General features: G+C 40.4%; 1 protein-coding gene across 9 annotated transcripts in view; it reads right to left on the bottom strand.

Moving 5' to 3' along the window:
• Positions 1-21,637, bottom strand: part of TENM1 (teneurin transmembrane protein 1) — a 900,761-nt gene that overhangs the window by 67,669 nt on the left and 811,455 nt on the right. For all 9 annotated transcript variants that reach the window (XM_063345747.1, XM_063345755.1, XM_063345753.1 and 6 more), the window contains 5 exons: positions 18,013-18,229; positions 11,184-11,303; positions 9,164-9,425; positions 6,271-6,538; positions 542-685 (listed from right to left, as the gene is read on the bottom strand). In XM_063345747.1, coding sequence (XP_063201817.1) covers positions 542-685; positions 6,271-6,538; positions 9,164-9,425; positions 11,184-11,303; positions 18,013-18,229 — 1,011 coding nt within the window. The remainder of the gene's footprint in view (positions 1-541; positions 686-6,270; positions 6,539-9,163; positions 9,426-11,183; positions 11,304-18,012; positions 18,230-21,637) is intronic.

Here is a 21,637-nt window from a genome sequence, read left to right on the forward strand (position 1 = left end):
TTGTTTATCCTGAAGAGTAACTTACTGCGCTTCTCCACAGAGTGGGCAGCCACAAAAGCTTCTGCATACCGGCCTGGCAGCGTGGTTTCGGAAGGGCTACCTCTCGTTCTGCCGGTCTGTTTTCCCGCATGGTTCGTCTCCCTGGTGCTGTGATGCTACTAACCAGTATTAGTCATGGGATGATTTAGGCGTGCAGACACTTCACTAAGACTATAACACACTATAAACTGACCTAAAAGGTGGTACTTCTATACCAACAGTGTGAGAATGAACCTACATCACTATGCCCTTTTTTCATCCAAATGACCAAAATGTGTTAGCGATCACAAGTTAGTGATAGTAGTGTTTAATACCTGGGAGCCAGAACATTAAAAATATCCTTTCGGATGGCACTTACAGTTCAGTTCTCAATAAATGAGGGTGCACATTCAAGCAAAGAGGATTACACATTAGAAAGTGTAATGCTTAAAATCTGAACAATTAATTCCTTTAAAATTTGTATTCTTCTTCTGCATGGCCAGTTAATAAAGGAAGGACTTACCACTTTGTGGATTTAATACATGGTGTTTGTTTATAGACCAGCCTCCCAGATTTGAAGCATCCATTTCAAAGCCTTGAAGGATTACTGTTCTCTTCTCCCACAGAATAAAATCAGGACATGTTTCATATTCATATCCCACCGACACTGCAAACAAATAATTAAAGATCTATCAGTCTACCTTTTCCTCTGTGAACTACTCAGTAATTTTTCATTCCAGGTTTTGATATTCATCTGTCAAGTAACGATGCCACTAATTTTCCTCTGCCTGATTGCTATTGTTGAATAGCATTTTTTTAAAAAAGGGTTTTAAGAGATTAGTGTGTTATTACAGCTATAGTTACTACTGTTTCAAAGGAGGAAATTTTCTGTTGTATCAGTTATGGATTTCTTAAGAGTATAAATCTCCTCCAGTGACTTCTAACTTGATTGTTTATTGCATTTCTGCTAATTACCTGAATAACAGCTTAAATAGAAAAAAATCCATGTTAAAACAAACTGGGTTTAATTTGTTTGCTAATTGTAAAAACTGTAGTTAGGCAGAAATGGATTGTCAAGCTGAAAACTTTGAGAATTAAACTTGTATCTTAACAGGCTTGCACGTCACAGGGCTCCCCTCTACAGCTGGCTGAAAGACCTGCTGAGAGTCTTGTATTTCCCTAAGGATGGTGGGTTTTGCGGGCACTCAAACTGACCAAAAAAATCTTCCCTTTAGTACTTCAGTAAAACAAAAAAACCTCTTCGAAATGTATTTTTGGTGTCTCTAATACAACAACATTTTTTTAAAGTTATTTATCTTCTCTAGTTAATCTTTTTAGACTTCAGTGCAACTCATTCATAAAGGAAGAATGTTATTTTGACACCAAATCCTAAAATTTGATCTAGGAAATACTGAAAGCCACATATATGAGCCTTTCCAAAATAAAAATATATTTAAAATATTTTAATATACAAAATAAAAAATACTTAAACCCCCACAGTTTTCAGATATTTTCAATATTTTCTCCTCACTTTTTCTATGTAGCTGCTTTAGGTACATTTTACTTCAACCATACATAGTTTTAATACCATCTAAATTCCATTACTGGATGTCATCAAAGTATTTTGACCAGCTATAGCAGGGAGAATTTGTGTTTGTAAGATAAATGTTTTATGGCAAACTGAAAGCTGTTCCTTACAGCAAATTCACTTAGAGCTGCTTCATCATTTTAGCAGAAAGAACCTGTTTTTGCAGCTAAACTCTGACTTGTAAAGATCACATCTCCTTAAGTATTGTAAATATTGTATGTTTCAAACGTTATGGGTTTCAGTCTGAGGGTCCAGCAGCCACTCTTTCCAATTTTTCTGTTGCAGGAGCTCTTATGACTAAGATCAGCAATGTTTCTGGGTAACTCCCTGGGCTTAATGCCCGACTGTGAGCTTCTTCCAGAGCAGCCACATCCTGTGCTGAGATGAGCCATCACGGTTCAGTAACCGAACACGCTATATTCTAGGTGTTAATGCAGAGAGAAGATAAAGGGCAGATTTTTCCTATGAAGCAACCTCAACACTTGCCACCTACACGTTAGCATCTTTTACTCCATTCATGCACTTAACACGTTCAATCCTGGGTCAGAAGTGCATACTTGGAAAGAGTAAAGACCTATAATATGAAGTCGCTCAGCCTTCCTCAGTGAACCATTACAGACCCACAGGACAGTTCACCAGCGGCTGGAAGGTACCATGCTGGTATCTGGGTCAAGGGAGGTGTAACAATTCACACCATCCGAGAATCTGTGCCAACGGATCCACAGTGGCACATTTACCAGGACTGTAGCTAACACTGTAAAGCATCTGCTATTCCCTGCCTATAGCTGATGTTTCTGAGATGCCAAATACCCTCTAGAGGTTATCATCCCCTTTCTTAAAAGTTCACTGTTCTCTGCTCTCATAGTTATTGTGTGTAGCTGCCCTTTTGTCCCTTCTCATCAGTGAGAGACATGTTGACATACGCTCACTTCGTGTGTGTCTATAACAGTGTTTCCATGTATACTTACACATAGTTATGAAAGAAGTCTACGCTCCAAAAAGGAATATCGTGTGATCTTAGGGAGGGTCTCCTCAGACATCTAACTGGTAGTACGATGTAACATCCAGAAAATTTCCTATCAATCGTTTTGCATGCAAAGCAATCAAAGCGAAGCATAACAATTGTAAAGTCAACCAAGCGACTGCAGTGCCACTTGAAACAGAAGTACTTTGTTACTGGCAGGTTTTTCAAAATGCAATTTTGGAAATGAAACAACAATCTCAGTCAGCTTACCCTCATTGCGCGGTGTATTTCCTAGTCAAATTAATTTATAGCCCTTTTCTGAGGTGACTGAGATTTTACCACATTTTACTGCATGAGATTTTACTGCAACTGTAGTGACTATGTTTTTTGGACAGCAAGTACAGTTCTTTGCAGTCTTAAAATGGATTTCCAAAAGATTCATCTGTACCAAAAATCTATTCTTTTCATACAACTATTTCAAAGAATGAACAATAACTTGTTAGTAGTGACAAGATATCCCAGTTTAAGGACTGCTACCAAATACAGGTATAAACAAAAGATGATTAAACAGGACAGTAACCTCTACCCAATCTCTCCTGGAATATTTGTACTCATGAACATCTTACTTCTTCGAACAATGGATATAATGAACCCGATCAAAGTAACAAGTAACAAACAGAGAAGATCTGAGTCTGCTGTGCTTGAGAGCTGGTTTATGTTCGCACCCAGAAGGGTTAGTCCTTGCCCATCACTTCGTGCTGCTGCGTGGTCTGCAAGGGCTTGCAGGAGTAAGATTGAGCATGTATGGAGTTATACAGGAGAATTCGTTGAGGTTTCTACTGAAATCCTTCCTTTTCCTGTGTTAAATTACAAGGGGACGTAGACTTTGCCACCAAGGTTTTGTGTGTCAACCTCCACATGATGTTTTTTTATTCAGAATAAAGAATGTTACGTTATCATCTCAGCTGTTACTCTGAGAAGAGAAAACGGCCTCTTGTTAGGGACCTGGGGACTAGACAAACACCAGCAAACATTTCTCCAACAAATTTAAACAGAACCACCCGTGTATGGAAATATGCTCAGAAAGTCTTCTTTTTGGTAACTGGTTATGTGATCATTGCTGTCAATAACTCTGAAGAAAAATAAAGATGTTTACAGTATTTATAAAACCAAAAGCAGATGGTTATATTCCTGAGTTCCAGGACTTCAACCTGCTGCATTTTAATTTAATTAAAATGAAAACTCAACAGAAGGCATTATTAAATATTGGTAATATACTGGCAGAGGAAATTATTTTGACAAAAATTCATATAATAGATGCATATAAAGGTCCCTGGGTACTACAGTGTGTCAAATTAAATAAGGCTTTATTGGAATCTAACAAAGCATGCTAACAATACACTTAAAATAGAAAGATTTTTGCTTCTATTTTGCAAGAAGCATAATTAAACTAAACTTTAAGTAAAAGAAAAAAATCTAAGCACCAATTAAATAATTTAAAAGTTGTTATCCAGCACTATTACGTAAGCTTTATTCATATTTAAACATATTATGCTCATTTACTTCTAATTTGGGGATCTGTAACTACAGTATCATTTCATAAGATGTTATGTATTTGATTTAAATTGTTTTAAAGTCCAGATATGTAATGGACTTCATGATCACCAGAAGACTCTTAAATGACGCAGAGGGACCAGGAGGCATACTCAACTGTCCCCCTCAAACACGGTAGTGTCACTGTGCAGTGACAGGCTGAAGATAAGGCACATGTAGCCATGCTGAGGAAAGCCCCAGGTGGCACCCGTGACCCATCTGGTCCTGCCTGACCACCCATAGGAGTGCCAAAGGGCACACTGGAACTTTTTGTCATTTCTATGTTTTCACAAATATGTGTAAGTGACCCGTTTAATACCTTCCCTCACTGCAAAACACCAGCAGGAATCTATATCTGCAATGGGCTAGGGTTGATTTTTCCCCCCCTAATAAGAAGGCTTCACGAAGACAGACAGGCCAAAAAGGGGACCATGCGCCCACACCCAGGACGTTCAGAGCCCTCTCTGGTATCAGTGCCAGCACCTGACCGACCCCTTCGAAAAGTTGTCTACCCTCCTGCAGATGTGAGCCAGATGTGGTAGATCAGATGCAGATATGAGGATGCAGCAGCTCAGGACACCTTGCGCTAAGGGTGGAGTTTTGATCACTTCAGGCCAACGTAATGTGTGAGCTGCGGTGGGAATGAGAAGACCTGCGCTTCTGCACTAGCATTCATAGCAGATCAGGAAACTAATGAAGCTGAAAATTTATCACTTATCTTCTGGTTGCTTCAGTTTTCAGCTGAATTTGTTCCTGATCTGGCTCATTTAATGATCAAATGAATGCGAGTGGTGGCCCAGGGGTAAGGAGAGAACGTGGGAATGTCCCTTCTGGCAGCAGCCTGCAGTTGTATCTGTTGAAGCAGACTGTGGGACCACAGCCCTGGAATAAGCTCACTGTTTTCTGATGTATTCCTACATGCATTGCACGATGTAAATCATACTCCATGTTTTGGTCTCATAACCCTTTGTAGACACCAGTGGCTATGTCTGCATCATTCTCGAAGTAGAAATGACCAGGAAAGTGCTATAATCCTCCTTTCTCCCGTTGCCTCTCCAGGCAGCTGCCTCACAGACCACCTGGCTGGGAGCACACGACAACGTGGTCACGCACTGGATGCTCTGGAGTTGCAGGGCTTGCACGGCCGGGATGACATCTTTTGCCTTTGCAACGGCCAATTTTCAGGCACGCTGCTCATAAGGACAATGCAGCAGGCCCTGGAAAGAGCTTCTGGCTGCCCCTCCGAACAGCATTTTAATATACGGAACGAGGCATATTCCTCGCGCGGGCAAATGGCTCCATGTAGCCCTCGCTATTCTTGTTTTATAGCCTGATCCTGCCAATGCTGCTTGCTGTGATTCCCCGGACTGAAAAAGCAAAACAAAACTGCTAAGGAAGTGAATAGGGCTCATTCACAATACTAAGCTTGGCTGGTAAGGTAAATAATCTTAATGGTAAGTATCTATAAGATTAGTCCATTAAGCAACATAACCCCACATTCAATTAAAAAAATAGCAAGACTTTTAAAAACCAAATCATGAAATTAATGAAAAAAATGGCTGGCTAAATAAAATCTATTTGCGCAGACAGCACTTCTGCAGCAATTCTCAGAATAGCTGCTTGTGCTGCTTGGTAAAGAAAGCCTAGGAAACATGATGAATTTTGTATAAACATCTTTAAACAACAAATCAAGAAGTTTTAACCGTTGGGAACATGAAATGTAGTAAGAAAGGATGCCTAAAAGTTAGAATTTTGTAAACCCCAAGTGGAAATGACATTTTAAATGTCACAGCCAAAAAATGACAGAAACAATGACACACCAAAGGTCACATTCAAAGTAACATTCAAAAACAAAGACAGCTGAATATAATGCCGTTAGTACATAACCATTCTCCGAGGGAAAAGGGGATTTTCAAATTGATTAAATTAGAAAGATGACATTGGAAGAACAAGAAAATAAATGTTCTTAGGAAATCATACGAGTCACTTTAGCTAAAGAGGCATTTGATTTAAAAGAATGTAAGCGCAGCAACAGAATTTATCAGCCGTATTTTCCTGCCTTGATGTTTGTGAGCACTTCTAATTACATCAAGGTGATTCTACATACCCATAGCCTCGGCCAGACCAGAAACCTTCTGTCCATAGATATCTGTCTTATTCCAGGCAAATGTGTAGACCAAGTTGGCTGCAGCAGGAAACCATTTCTGAAGCAGACGTCCTTCAACAGCAACTATCAGGTGGACTTTTGTCATTCCAGAAGGGATGGTTGTGTGTGTCAAAATAATGCGCAGCAATGTTTTATACCCTGGTGTTCGACTGCTGAGGTAACTCAGCTTCACGAAACTTGAAGGAATTGGGATTTCCTCTTGGACCACCTTGGAAAAAACCACATCATTATACGTACAGCCAAGAAAAATGCAAAATTATAACAGCAGGTGCTTATTTTAAATTTCACAATCATGATGTGAACACAGTACCACTTACAACACTGACCGTCTTCTGCGCTTATTTCAGCAGCGCAGTAGCCAGGCACACTACAAAATGTCTAACACCAGAAACTGCCTGGTCAACTTACCTGATGGTGGTCTCTCTATTTTGATAAAGAGCCTCTTCCTCCAACGCTTTACTCTTATCTACGACGGGGCAAATACTTTCTCTGTGGACATATTCACACATGAGAGCTCTACAGCTTTACCTTGGCTTTATTATTTGGTTTACTTAATGCGTGTTCTTAACCGGAATACGATTAAAAACTGTTTGAAATATGCACACTCTTTATGTATTACATTACGATCTGAAGATACTATCCTGCTTTGGAGGTAATAACTCTAACATGGGGAGAGCTAAGAAAGAAGACAAATCTTCCTGCTACACCATCTTCTGTGCAGGAGTGCTGGCAGTAAGGCCAGGCTCTGGCAAGAAGGGTCGTGGCGTAGGAAGGCACGGCACAAGGAACATAACAAGCTAGCTGGGGACACACGGCAGGGAAGACGAAACAGTCTGGGTGTCAGAGTCACCCAGGTGTGCAGCAGAGTTCACATCCCACGACACTGCTGTCAGAGACGCTGCCCGAGGCACCTGGATTAAAGCCGGCTTGGATATGCCCACCGTGGGGTAGTATTGACTCCTGGCTGCAATGAAGACAAGCCCTCAGCAACTAGAAGGACCGCAAAGACTGCGAGCTTGTGAGGGGAAAAAAGAAAGAAACTTGGCCTTGACCTTTCGAATGATGTGGGCCTTCGAGCTACAAACAGGGATTTGGCTCTTGTGACCTCCTGAGAGAGGGGAGCTCTCCTGGGACAGACTGCGAGGAAGAGCAGGCAAGGGAAGAGAGCAGCTCCTTGGAGGATGCCACCGCAGTCACCCAAAAGCCACTGAAAACTAGACTGTGCTTGATAAAGGTAATGATTTTAGTGCATTTCTGTAACCACAAGCCAACCTGTCACAATGTTAAATTCGTCAAGTTTGTAAAAATACAAACTGTTTTGTTTATATTCCCCTGTTTTTCAATTTTTCTTGTTTAACAAGAGATTACTTCACTTTCAAAACAATTTTATTTACACACTGCAACAGTATCACTGTCATAGGATTGCTGCAGTACAGCTGGAGGCCTGCCAGCACTTGTCGTTTCGACATATGAAATGTAGTGTTGCCAGGGAAATCCTGCTCCCTTTATTGTTCTGATTTGCAGTGTTCCCCTTCTTTCCTGCTGACATCCCAGCTGCCCCCTCTGTCATACATCTGACATCTCTTCTCATTTTTTAATAGAAAAGCAGGAAGAAATATTCATGCATTAATATGTGCTAATATATCTCCTTCTCCGACTATTCTGGGCTGCTTTTTGTCCATTTCCCAGTATTGTACAATGGAACTTCACGCTCTGAGGACCCTCCAATGGCAAAAAAGGACTGGGGGCAGGTTCTCTCCGAGCAGACGGAATCTTTGGGTACCTCGCTGTTTAAAGAAGACCCAGGAAGACCTCATGTGGGGTAATATAACTCGGATTTTTCTTACTAGTGTGCATCAGTTACTCTTAACTTATGTTCATTAGTTTCACTTAGTACATTCCGTGAAGCAACACTACGTCCATCAACAACTGGCTGAAACACGATAATGTTTTTAATAGTTATGGAGATGTTCAGACATGTTTGACTTCAATTCAACGTCTTCTACATGTAGAATAAAGGCCCTGAATCAGTAGCAACACTTTTACGAGAAAAAGAGAAAAGGTTGGAAATATTAATGTCTACAGGTAGTCTCCAAAATATCTTCCGGACTTGCTCAGTGAAATTTAAAGAGAACTCAAAAAAGACCTTATTGCTTGAACTCTAACTGCTCAAAAAGCATACTAAAACTACGGGAGTTAACTGGCCTGAAACGCGTAGATATATTTTGTTGGCTGTTTGACTCATACAATTTCTTTTAAGTCTCAAATAAAAGAACAGTTAAATACAAGGTTAATTAGAAATTGCTTCTAAACACTTAAGGGAGTGTCAAGAAAAAAGACATTTAAACAAAAACAATTCTAAAGATCATGTTAAAATTGCTCTACCATGGAAAGTAATAAAAACCAAGAAGCTACAATATAGCTGGAGATGCCATCGTAAAGAACCAGGAGATGTGAATGGATGAAACATCCCCAGGCGTCTTCAAAGCATCTTGGGTCGTGTCTCACATTGACGTATGGGGAAGTTGTACTGTTTATCTGTAACCGAGGAATGGTTTTGTGCATCACTATAAATAAATCAGGACTTCAATCATAAATCATGTTAGGACTCCCCACTTTCTTCTACTTGGAGGTAAGAAATAAAGCACCTTAAAATTTTAACAAAAAAGAAAGAAAAAAAGAGAAAAGCATCTTGTGAAAAAGTACTAAAGAGATATGCACTGGTGTCATTCTGACAAGCGAATAACATCACAGCAGTTAATTGTTCACTATTTGGTATCTCTTCTAAAATTCTCTAGAACTTCTGCAACTGAACTGAAAGTCTCTTCATTACCTGTAGCTCTGGAATAACGGTTCCTCTTTCAGGACAGGACCCTCCAAATGCTGTCAAGGGTGAAGGGAGTACAATCGGATTAGGGCTGACAAAACTACTGATGTCACAAGATGGTGCGTCTGATTCTGTTCTTTGCATTACAACTTTGTCTACAATGACAAATCTATTCCAAGGCAACCAAAGTGTCCTTTTTTCAGATATGAAAGGAGATCTGTCAAAAACTAGGGTGACAGAGATGCCTCCAACAGCCACAAGGTCAAAACTGGAAAAGAGAAAACAAAATGCTTTGTTTCTTTTTGTTTTATCATCATATTACCTTAACTTTCAATGCATCACAAACACTAACTTTATGTTGCTCATTACAGCCCTTGATTTGCTACGTGAAATCATTCAAGTATACCTTTTTGGCATCACCTTGGTATTCACAAAGGAGCTTTACCTCTCTGCGCTCTCTCCCTCTATACATCAATAGCAAGGCAGAGTACTTCACTGTTACTTGACTCTAAATCCCCTCTATTTATCAACTAGAATCGATACTAATGAGTCATCTGTAACAAAAGCATGGACCCAGGTACTTTGGTTTATATGAAGAGAAATTCCTAGCCCAAAAAAGGGAGCTACTCATAATCTATGCAGGTACAGCACGCAGAATAAGAAGTCTCAAAGCCTGTTAGGCCTTTTCTCTATTAACATATCCCGTTCCCTTTTTCTAAAAGTAGCGTGGGAAAAGGTTGAGTACACTGAGCAGGAGATGCCTCTGTGCAGGATATGAAATTTTTGGGAAAGATGCCGATTAATTGCACTGAGAACTGAATAGCTCTTGTACATAAGGCAGGTGATCCTCTGGGACCTGTTGTGAAGAACCTTTGGCATATCTGGTCTGCAAAACAGGGGGACATAGAAGGCACGATACACAGAGTCTCAATTTTCCGAGTTTCTGACATCCATAGTTAGGCAACATAAGGTAATATGTAAATAGATACTTCACCCTCTGTATTATTGAATGCATCTATTACGGAGGCTTTTGATGGTAACAAACTGTGATAAGAAGTCAGACTTAATTATGCATATCTCATCACATTTCCCAAATGACACCGATTACATTCACAGTGAAATACAGGTAGCATATTTTAATGCAACAACTTTATCCAGGCTAGTGTAAAGAGGAAATGATAATTGCTAACTTTCAGTAGTGTGATTTGAAAGTCAATAAACTAAGGTAAAATAAATATGCATGTTCGTTACTTTTATAAATTGACAAAGCCAAACAAAAAATAATAATTGTGGAAACAGTGACAAACTACGGTCTTTCCCTGTTGGAAGATAGCTTGTGATTCCCTGTCATTCATGACACCACCAAGGAAGATGAAGTCTTAAACTGCCCTTAGCAGCTTAATTCAAGCTCAGGAGCAAACCATGACCCTACTGCAAATGGATGGCCAGCCCTGGAGTGCAATATAGAATATATAGGAACTTCATCTCTGAGAACTGAACCCTGCCCTACGAGGCTGGGGAAGAGAGGAAAGCCAGCATTGTCCTGGGTTGGTTATGGAACAGCAATTTAACCATTCTGGCTCTGGAAGGAGTCTGTCCTCACTTTTACTTGTGTGGCTCAGGTGATGAGGTAAAGGAGTTAACTCCATTGACACCTCAGCAAACTACTTGGAAGATTCACAGTTAACAACAAGAAAAAAAAAAAGATAGGGAATTCTCTGGAAAACCTGACTAGTGAAAGTATTCAAATGTCAAGAAGGTGCTGTTATAGCAGTACTGTCACATTTTGACTCCAGGTGTTTGAATACCACTGTAATCTTGTTGCTGATTAGGTTTTTTCTTCTCTTTCTTCTTTGGTCCCTTTACCAGAGAGCTCTAACTAAATGTGCTCCCAGAGCAGAGGGCCAGATGCCATCCTCAATCCACACTATGAACAGTGACGTCTATGAAAATTTTGTACAGGAATGGAAGGTGGTAGATGGCCCTAACTATGCAAATGGTGAAAGACCATACATGAAAGTCTGACCTTCCATCTTGTCGACTGATAGTGTATCCATACTCATTGTGGTGCAGAAAACTGACGTTCACTCCAACCAAAGGTGTTCCATCTATCGCTACCACCTGGCCTCGAATGACACATGCCCGTCTGTAACAAGAAGAGTAGAAGGCAACATGTTAGACACATCAGGAGGGTAAGAAGGGCATTGATTTCAGAAACCGTGCTATACTTCTGTCCCAGACAGTCAGAACTACTCTGACACCATTGTGACTGTTGATTTTGAATGAAAATTCAAACAAGTCCAAAAGATTTATTTGAAAAACCATTATCTCATGAAGACGACACACAGACTCTCCCACGAATTGCTGGTGTATGGAGAATATATTTCCATTTCCGGCTATATTTCAGGATACCATTTGTTCTGCCATTGAATAGCACTGCACAGGCTTCACTGATAGCGTGATTTAGCTTGCTGCAGCTCTAGGGGGTGATGATTTGTGAAAGGGGAGAATGAAACCTCATTCTCTGCTGCTAAGAATAGGGCATGGCTGCCTATTAGAAAAAAGCTGAACTAATGCGATAAGGCAGCAGTGAGACACACGGTCTTCACCGTACTTCAGAAAGTTATACAGGTAAATTCAGAGAGCGCCTAATCAAGCGTAACGTACATTTTTCGCAATGCCCCATTACATGTTATGCCCTTTTAAATTCCCTCTGGGATGTGTTGGACTTGCACCCACTTTCCAGCATAAAAATCCTCCTATTCCAGTAAAGGGATTCCAATATGTCAGCACAGCAGAATGCATCGAAGTCAACAGACAGGAAAGTGAACTCATTACTAAGTGGGTCTAATCAGAGGATAATAGGATCACAGAATCATAGAAAATGAGAGCTGAAAGGAAATACAAGACTTTATCTTGTCCATTCCTCTGCCTCAGGTAAGATCAACTACACCTACATTACTCCAGACAGATGCTTGTCTAACTCCATCACCTCACCACGTAACCCATTCCAATGCTTCTGTATGAGTGCTTTACTCATGGCAAGTTTTTCCTACTGTCTAATTTCAATCTCCACTCCCATCCTTTAAGACCATTACTTTCACCCTAGCCATGGAAATGGTGAAGAAGTTACTCTCTTTTTCTTAGCTTTAGCCATTTACTTATTTGAAGACTGAAAGGTAAAGGAGACAAGTCTCATCAAGGATGAGGAGTAAGATGTAAAGTACCCTCACGGTGCTGATTAGGACCTAGTGGGATTTTTCTAAGGGCTTACACAGCGACGTTCCACTGAAACACCTTTCAGTATTTTGCCCTGTGCCATCAGGTACGCTACATTAGCATGTCTCCACTGGCTGAACCGATCCAGGTCTTGGGATCTAAGGGTACAATTGCACGTATTTCCTGGAACTGTAGTTTCACATAATGAAGTGAACCGTGTATGCAGAAGTCTTTTGATAACGTTAAAACGTTTAGGGTCAAAACCAATAGAATAGTTATAAATGTAACCATCATTAATTACTCAATAGAAACAATAAGCATAAATTTAGACGTTATGTTTCTCTCTCAATTTGAAAGCTCATGGTAGACCTCAACAGACACATCCTACCTTTGCACACTGAATACATAATCTAAAGGAAAAACTTAATAGCTCCTCAGATGAAAGTTATTTAGGATTCTATATATGAATTTAAAAAATATCCTGAGAGAGATTAATTGATCATGATCCAATGAATTCATACGCACAAAATGGAGACGATAAATTTCTGAAAATTCTGACTTGTTTCATAAGATCCCTTCTCTAAAGCCACTCGACAGGACACTAATTTATCACTGTGATATCATCAAACCTGAGAAAATGCAACTGGTAAAAATTAACCCCTTTGCGAGTACTCCATTCACCGCAGTTGCTAATATGAATTCCATGCTCCCAGGACACAGAAAGATGCTGATTTTCAGCAAAGATGCTGATAAATCCCAGAGGAATAGGAGAGGCTGCATTACTGACAGTATGCAAAACAGAGTTCTGATTTACCACCTTTTCGTTTCTACATAAATTGGTTGTGGTCCTATTTTTGAGCAAAACCTGCTGCTCCACTGAAGGCAATCAAGCTCTTGTGTGTCTCAACAGACTCCCAAGACTCACTCAACAGAACAGCCAGGTTCAATTATCCTTTGATTTGTTAGAGCAGAAAATACTGGTTTCTATTGTTTTCTCATATTTCTAACATCAACAGACCTGCCTTTCCTTTTCTAATCCCTTTATTAGTGCATACCATATATTTACAATACACATTGGTGTGAGAGAGAGAGACCCCTAAGAGTCATCATTATTCGGTACATTATTCTCATACTCCTGTTTGTTCATTCCACACAGACCTGTCTTCTGACTCTACTCCGTCCTCATATTTTACCAAGCACACAGATTTGTGGGATAACAACTCATCAAAGTCTTCATTATTTCATACATAGTCTTTCTTTTCTCTGCTCATTCACTTTACTTCTCATTACTCATAAATAATATTAAGAAACTTATCTTTCAACTTTCTTGCTCCTTTTTGGTCATATTTTACAAGTCACATACATTTACAGTATGTGATAAAAAGGCATAAACCTCATTATTCTACATTTATCTGTATTGAACTGTCTTTGCAGTCTTTTAGATTTTAAATGTTCTAAGCCTGCCTCTGTGTTGCTACATTTGTCCTCATTATTTACTGCCTTTTTGTTACCGACTCCGAGTTGAAGAGTCTTCTACTCTCTGGCCTCTTCTTGAATTACCAGCACCTACTAAATCTCTGACTAAGCGTTTGACCAGAATTAGTTTTAATTTTTGCATTTGCTGCAGGTGTTTATGCAGTAAACTTTATGTTTACTAGAGTAAACTGCAGTTACTTTATGACCGGCACTAATCTCAAAGGCTGGGGGAGGTAACAAAGCGGACCACCAAGCCTGGAGGCACGCTGGCGTGCAGGTTCCCTGCGGCTTTGCTGCCTGCAGAAGACCTCACTTAATTCCTTTCCTTCCCAGAGCTTTTAGAGCACGTTCCCTGCAGTGATGCCACTTCATACTCAACTGCCACTTCACGCTTCCTTGCTTCAACATTCACCCTCTTTCCAGATGAGCTGTGGACCTTGCTACCACTCACTGCTTTTCTAAATTTTAACAGAGAAACCTCTAAAGATCATTATGCCTCCGCAATGTGCTGCTTGTCCCTCTTCAATTCTCAGCCTCTAAGATTTATTCTACACACTGGTGACTGGCCTGCTTTTCTCTCTCATGGGGGGATAATAACTCTTACTACCTGTCCAACAGCCATCTACTTGCAACGATTGCATAATCTTGGACTAAGGCTCTCCAAGTTGTTTTAACTTGAAAGCAAGTGCAAAAATGTCTTCTCTAATTTGGAGGAGCTGGGAAGCAACACGGCCCTGATAAGCTGCCTTAGTGTTTTCCAATGCATTAAAAGCGGTTCTAGTCCCCTGGCAAGCTGTACTAAATCTGCAACTCCAGAGGGAGCAGCTGGCTTTTCGAGAGAAAGCAGAGATTCCCGTGGGTTGCAGGTGGCCTAAAAGAAGTAGGATTTCTCTGTCAATGCTTCATGGGTCATTCCTTGTGCAACTGAGGATCCCAGCTCTGTGAGTTCCAGCTCTCTGCCGTCAGGCAGTTTGTTTGACATCTCTAATTTAAAATATAAACAGAAGTTTAAAATTCTGTATGCATTCTTTCACTACTCGTAAAGCATTTTATTATTCCACCACCATTCTGCCTTGCTCTACTACTACTTATCTGCTATTTTTTTGCTTTTGTTTTGTGCATTAAGTTGCCAGTATTCTCTGAGCAACTGAGGCCGAGCCATTAGGCTCAGATGTGGAATTCTGTCAAGCAGCTTGTGAATTCGCAAGTGTCACATTACCAGAACACGTCATTTACTGTATTACATTTCTGATTAAAATCTTCAATGAGAGAAATTAAGCTAAAGGCTAGCAAGGTACATTCATTTCTTCCTGCTGACAGTGTTGCTGTAAGCAGCCTTTGAAGGGTAATTAATTCAGCACCATACACTGGACCCTTTTTGTAGGCAATTTGCAGCGAGTCAAATAGCTTGCCAGCAGCATGCATTAAAAATATTCGGCAAAGAAACAAGCTAAAAACCTTCCTGAGACCAGAAGTTGATAAAAACATTTTAATCTGCTACACCCTGTACATGCAGTAGGTCAAAACCATTCCTGAGGTAAGCAAGTACATTTCCATTTATGCAGAATGTGTCTAATCTGCCTTCCAGCATGTCACAGTTTAGGTTGGGAGTTTGTAAAAACCCCGTACCAATGACATAGCTTTGACACACTAAAAAGCAAAATACATTTTGAAACCATTTAGCTCCTCAACATTAATTTTGGTGTAGTATTTAGCTATGGCTCAACGTAACACCCTGACTACATTTTAGCAGCCAAATATTAAAAAATTAGATCTGAGCTAAAGTTTAAGATGGAAATGTGAAAGGATGGATGTCCCAGCAGGTGTCAGAACAACTAATTTTAGTACTTCAGATGATGTTGAAAATGCCAGGATATGGCAAAGACAAAAAACTTTTAGTCTGGAAGGCAGAGATAATCTTCAACAGATAGGGCTTCACAAAATCTGAGCACCACTAGGAATGGGTGCCAGTGCTCTGCAATGCCACTATTTCATCCACTCCTTCCAATAGTTCTTGTTGAACCACCAATGCTATAAGATAAGTGGCATCGCAGGCAGCCATGACTTAGTATCATCTGCCTGGACACAACCTTTTCAGCAATAGCCAAAAGGAGATTAAAAACCCCCAAGCATTCTTTGGTCTGTACCACATAGGCAGGAACACAGATTTCTGATTTTTTTTCTGTAGTAACGGATGTCTTTCTATATTTTTTCAGTAATCTTAGTTCCCAGGAGAACAGACACTAGATGACAGTCAGATTGACAACATCAGAGGAAGATTTCTGAACAGAGGCAGGACAGCTAAGCTGTTGCCTCCTTCCAAGATCTGTCATCCTTGAAGAAAATTCTGGCAGTTTTTAATAATATTTGACTTATGGATGAGCAATTTTTCAACTGCCTGGAAGACTGGAGGATCAAGCAAAGCGTGGACCGATGAACTCCTCGGGGTGCCCAGCACATTGCAGATTACTGTTGACAAAACCCAGGAGACATGGCACAGTGCAAGTCTCCGGGCACTGCCCTGATTCCGAAGATACAGCCAGCCTCATCTGAGTCCCAATGATCTTCTCACCAAAGTAACCAGTAATTTCTTTACAGTGGGAAGAAATGATACCTGGGGTGTGAACAATGCACCAATGCACGAACAAGTTGCATTCCTTCGTGGTATAAAGCACCAACCCGTGGTGAGGGTGGGCTGCTGCTCACACACGAGCCTTCGCTGCTCTTTGTTCTTCAAAGGCATGGCAGATAGCAGGGTAAAGAAATGAAATACTCAGAAAAAGCTTTTTAAATCCAAGTTAAATCCCATCAATGATAGCTTTAAAAGATCAGTTCCTTATATCTATAAAAGCACGTTGATGGGATTATGTGCAATCTGGCTGCTAACATTTGCAGTGTCACAGAACACTGTACAGGCGGCTTGAGTGCTCACCTCCTCTCTGAAAACACTCACCGCGAGGCATTTTGATGACCAAAATCTTTCAGTGGTGACTTTTGGTTTAAACTGTGTAGAGCCCACCAAGGCCTTGCACCAGGTGCAATGGCACCGTTCCATCAGCCAGACCTGCCATTGGCAGGTGAGCGCTTTTCATGGAGTTCGTCTTCATGCCCTATTGTTCTACATATTTATAACATCCTGTTACATTATTAATGGTGATTATATGTTTAGGTATTTCAGATCAATAAAGACTCTGTTTACATATTTACTTTATTAAAAATTAATAAGTTACAAAGAAAAAGTGCACTGAATTTGTGCGCAACCATGGAATGAAGTCCAGGTTGTAACCTAAGTGCTACGTACTGTACTGTGAAGATAAAAAATTTCTTATGCCTTTATTACTGGAACATGGTTTATCTAATGTATAGGCTTAGCTGACAGGGTAATAGTGAGGTGATGTAGATGATTTGTGGATCTCTTTGTCAGCATGTAAGTTATAGCTTCCCAGGTGAACTACAGCATAAAAACTTATGTGCCCCTATATTTCAAATGTTCAAGAAAATATGTGTTACCAGGTTTTCTGAGCAAATAAGTGCCCCTTCCCTATTGCACAGTCTTTTCCTGTTAAAGGGCAAGCCAATCTCACGAACATTCAGAGATCACTCCACTGTTTGCACGACAGGTTTGAGAGTAACCCGCAGCACAAAATGGTGAACTCCATGCTGGTCTAGCAACAGGTAGTGAAAGCAAGAAAATTTGTTAATTAGATAGCTGGATTATATGCAAGTGGCACATGTTAAATTTATTACACTTTAAATACCAATCAAATTCCACTGGGGAGAAAGGTGACTGAATACGGCGCATATGAATCCAACTTGTCCTTCTGCTTCCTGCCACTGTACGTATCTACAGCGCAAAGGGCTGAACTTCCCCCCACTTATTTTGTAAGTACGAGATTGCTTACCTTCCACGACAGTCAAAGGCTTGTTAATAATAGTGGAGTTTGTTGCCGTGACACTTATGAACTAGATAGGTAGTAATGAGAATCTGATAAACAAGATCCTCAGCTGTTGGGACTTAAACATTTGCTATCCTTTTTAGTATTTTTTGATCATCAGTGAAGAATTCTCAGCTCTCCAGGTATCACTGTTTTTTCCTGGTTAAATAATTTCATTGCAGTTCTCAATATTCAGAAAAGTCTTTCAGCTAAAAGAAAACTCACCTGCTCTCAAATGAGACATCTCCTGGGATGACGTGAGTGCTTTCCTTCCCAATAAGGAATCTGATTCGATCATAGAAGAGCCTTGGAGGATGCTGAGAGAAAGGCGGTTGGCTGTGCTGAATAAGGTCAAGGGGATCAGGCGAACCCTGGCAGAGAGGACTTGCGTAACAATTGCTCTGCTGACAGCAGTCAGGGTCTACACAGTCCATCAGGCCATCTAAAATGAAGAGAATGGAAAGTTCAGGAAATTGAGTGATTCTGAGAATAAAGAACCATGTTTACTACTGGAGAGCACTGGAGGTATTTAATCAACCGGAAGGCACGCTGATTATGACACATTCAAATTCAATAAAGCATTAACATACATGCTTAGTCCAGGAGGGGGATTTCTCTCTAGTCATTAACAACGTACCACCCCATAAAATCCCCACACCACAGTGAGAAAACAGAACCCACAAACTAAGTGAACAGGGAAGAGCGGGACTGCCTTCGCTGAAGAACAGGCAGAAGACGACAATCACTACACAATACTTGTTAGTCCAGCGGGTGCATGACCCACACTGTGCAGCTGGCATCTCTAATAGTCCTTTATTGTCACTACTGTCTGTTCACACCTGTGAAGGACATACACTTGCTACCCAGTCTGCAATGGGTAAGAACTCTGAAATGTCGTAACTCTCACAAGTATCCTCACTACAGTAGTAAAAAAAGGCACTTGTTACAGTTGTCTGACTTGTATTTTAAGCCCTACAATAGTTTTATTAGTGCTTTAGGATGTTTAGTTCTCATTTACTGGTTACAATACTAGAATGGTCCAAAAAGGGCAAAATCATGACTACGGTCCTTTTGTAGTTTCGTGTACAATACACACCCTGATGCAGGCTCTATCCCTGTGACCTGCCAGATACAGTCTTCTCCATAGATGTTTGCACCAGGAAAGCAAATCTAGAAAGTGAAAATAAGCCTATTCCTCCTCCCTCCATTTTCAAGTACGAAAAATAGGAGAAATGATTGATTTTTTTTCAAAAATCTACATTTCTTCATGGACAACCTTGCAACAAAATTTGTGGATAAAATTCATTTACTTAAATGTCCAAAGTGTATGATGAAAAGTGAAGCACTGAAGTGCGTCTAAATTAAGTACCTAAATAAAACTTAAAATCGGCCTATTGGCATTTAATGGCTTCTATCAGCAGCTTTGATGTCCAAATTGACTAAATTGCATACTCAATCAGAAACAGATTTAATAAAGTACGGTAAAGTGTCCAACTATCTTCTCAAATATCCATTTTATGACTTAGCAGTTGCTAACTTGCTTGGATTGACAAGCATACTAATGCATATAAAGCACGATTAAGGCATTGTATCCTTCAACAAAGACATCTCTTCGTATTTTTCACAAGGTCAGTCTGAACAAACGTGGAGTCATCATATCACTGTATGGATTTCCCTTGTGTCAAAATCGGAATGCTATAGGATCAACATACTGTCAGGTATTTTCACTCCATGCTTTGACTTTTCATGCTCTGCTCATACCAACGCTTTGGTGCCTATAAAACCGTAACCCCTCAGGGCAAACTGCACTATCGGGGAAGCTGTTGTAGTTTTGTCATTGACTTTAATGGGTGTGACACCAACCCTCAGCCATCTTTGCTCTTTTCTCAATAGAGCACACTGCACTGTGTGAATGCTCGGTAAATAACAGCATAAAATATTCACTTCGAAAAGAAAGCAAAAGCCCTTCTACAGAACAAACAAGTATAATGAAATGGGCTTTCCTGGAATCTGAAAATCCTTGCCTGACCTTGAGCAAGGTAATTGCTTGGCTAAGCAAAAAATATTAACAAATCTATCCTACCGCAGCTGGGAAATCAGACAGAGAAGGCTAGTTTTTGTGATAATGAGCCAAGGGCGACTGTAGATAGCTAGCAACAATAATCTAAGACCCTTGGATCCAGCAAAACTGGCATAGCTACAGGTCAGTGCATGCTTTAAGTTCTTTCCACATTCCCCAAGTCCTGGAGACAACAGGCATTTGCCAGTGGTGGGAGAAGAACTTCACAGGGCAACACTGAGTTTATTGGCTTTGAGTGTAGCAGTCACTTTATATTCAGGAAAACCTAGAAAGCTACATTCCGAAACCCGCTAGGAAATCAGTAAGCTGGAACAGTAAGGGGCCTCCAATCGAAACAAAACCACACAGAAATGGATGGAGGAACTCACGATATGAACCAGACAGGGTTTCAGTGTGTTCTGATATAAAAAAAAAAAAAGAAAGAGCTTTTTGGGTTGAAACATGAAGAGCAGGCTTGGACCTGCAAGGAACAAATATCTCCTCTTACCGTTTCCTCTTTTTTGTCAAAGGAATAAAACTCTCTATACTCTTAATAGGTGAACTGAAAAGCATTAAGTTACTAGTGGATTCTCCAAGACTGCAAATATTTAAGAATTCTACTAGACTTGGAAAAGTGATGAAGAAATTGAAATCTCTTGCTTTTGCTTTATACCGGTGAAGATCCCCGCAGAGGGCACGTGATGTGGTTAGGCACAGCCAGTCGGGGCTGGTCTCTGCCGGTGGAAGGGTTATGGCAGTGACAGGTCTTGTTCAGGGAGTCAGGGTGCTTTCGGAAAGGCGGTAATTTCTACGAGCTAACTGTTGTTTACCTGGGAAACTTGACAAACATTGGTCTGGCAGAATAAGTACTAATCAGAAAAAAGACACACATTTCAGAATAACAGTATCTGTGGGGAAGCTATTTTGGAGTAATTTATTCCACAGTAGTTATTCTGATTAATTTTTTCCTTGTCAACAAGCCATTAGATGTGGGAACTGAGCTGACCTGACTCTCTCATTTATGTAAGAAATAGAAGTGAAGATTCATAGAAATATTAGAATATGAAGATTACTGCTTAGAAAAGAAATAGCTATAGAAATAACAATTAAATACTTTGCTTTCTCTGATAGAGCCCTCATTCTTCTTTGCTTCAGTCAACAGCTCACATACCTGGCAACAAACACTGCGCGTGCACGCTGTACACAAAAAGAAACCAAATAAAAGGAAAGCAGTTTTCCATCTTCCGGTCAGACTCAATTTTCAGCTTTTCTTTGCAGTTTACTTGTGAGCAAAACGACTACCTTATAAACTCTTCCAAGTTCTGCTAATGGAGTTATTTTGGGTTGAATTACTTGCACGTCTCCAGGCTCCCAGGGCTACAGAAGGGTGGGTTTCCCATTAGTAGGGCTGTGGAGTCCCAGGAGTATATCGGAATAACCCACGGGGAGAATGGTGTTTGTCCTGACAGCACATGAATGTAGGAAGCGCTGGATACACCAGGAACAGCTTACGGCCTTGGGAGCAAAGGCTACAAAGTGGTCAGAGGAAGAAATTGCTAACCAAAATCTAAATGTTAATCCAAAGTAGGAGTCTTCTAGGTTACAGATCATCATAGAATCATAGAACCGCCGAGGTTGGAAGGGACCTTTCAGATCATTCATGGCTTCTCTCTCTCTCATGCGGCATTCTTTCTTTTTGCATTTTTTGTAAATCTTGTCACTGTTTAGGTGACAATATATTTCAATCTCCCCCCTCAACCACGCAGAACAAAACAGAAGAAAGATGCTAGG

The sequence above is a fragment of the Chroicocephalus ridibundus genome, chromosome 9, assembly GCF_963924245.1.
Source record: "Chroicocephalus ridibundus chromosome 9, bChrRid1.1, whole genome shotgun sequence".
NCBI lineage: Eukaryota > Metazoa > Chordata > Aves > Charadriiformes > Laridae > Chroicocephalus > Chroicocephalus ridibundus.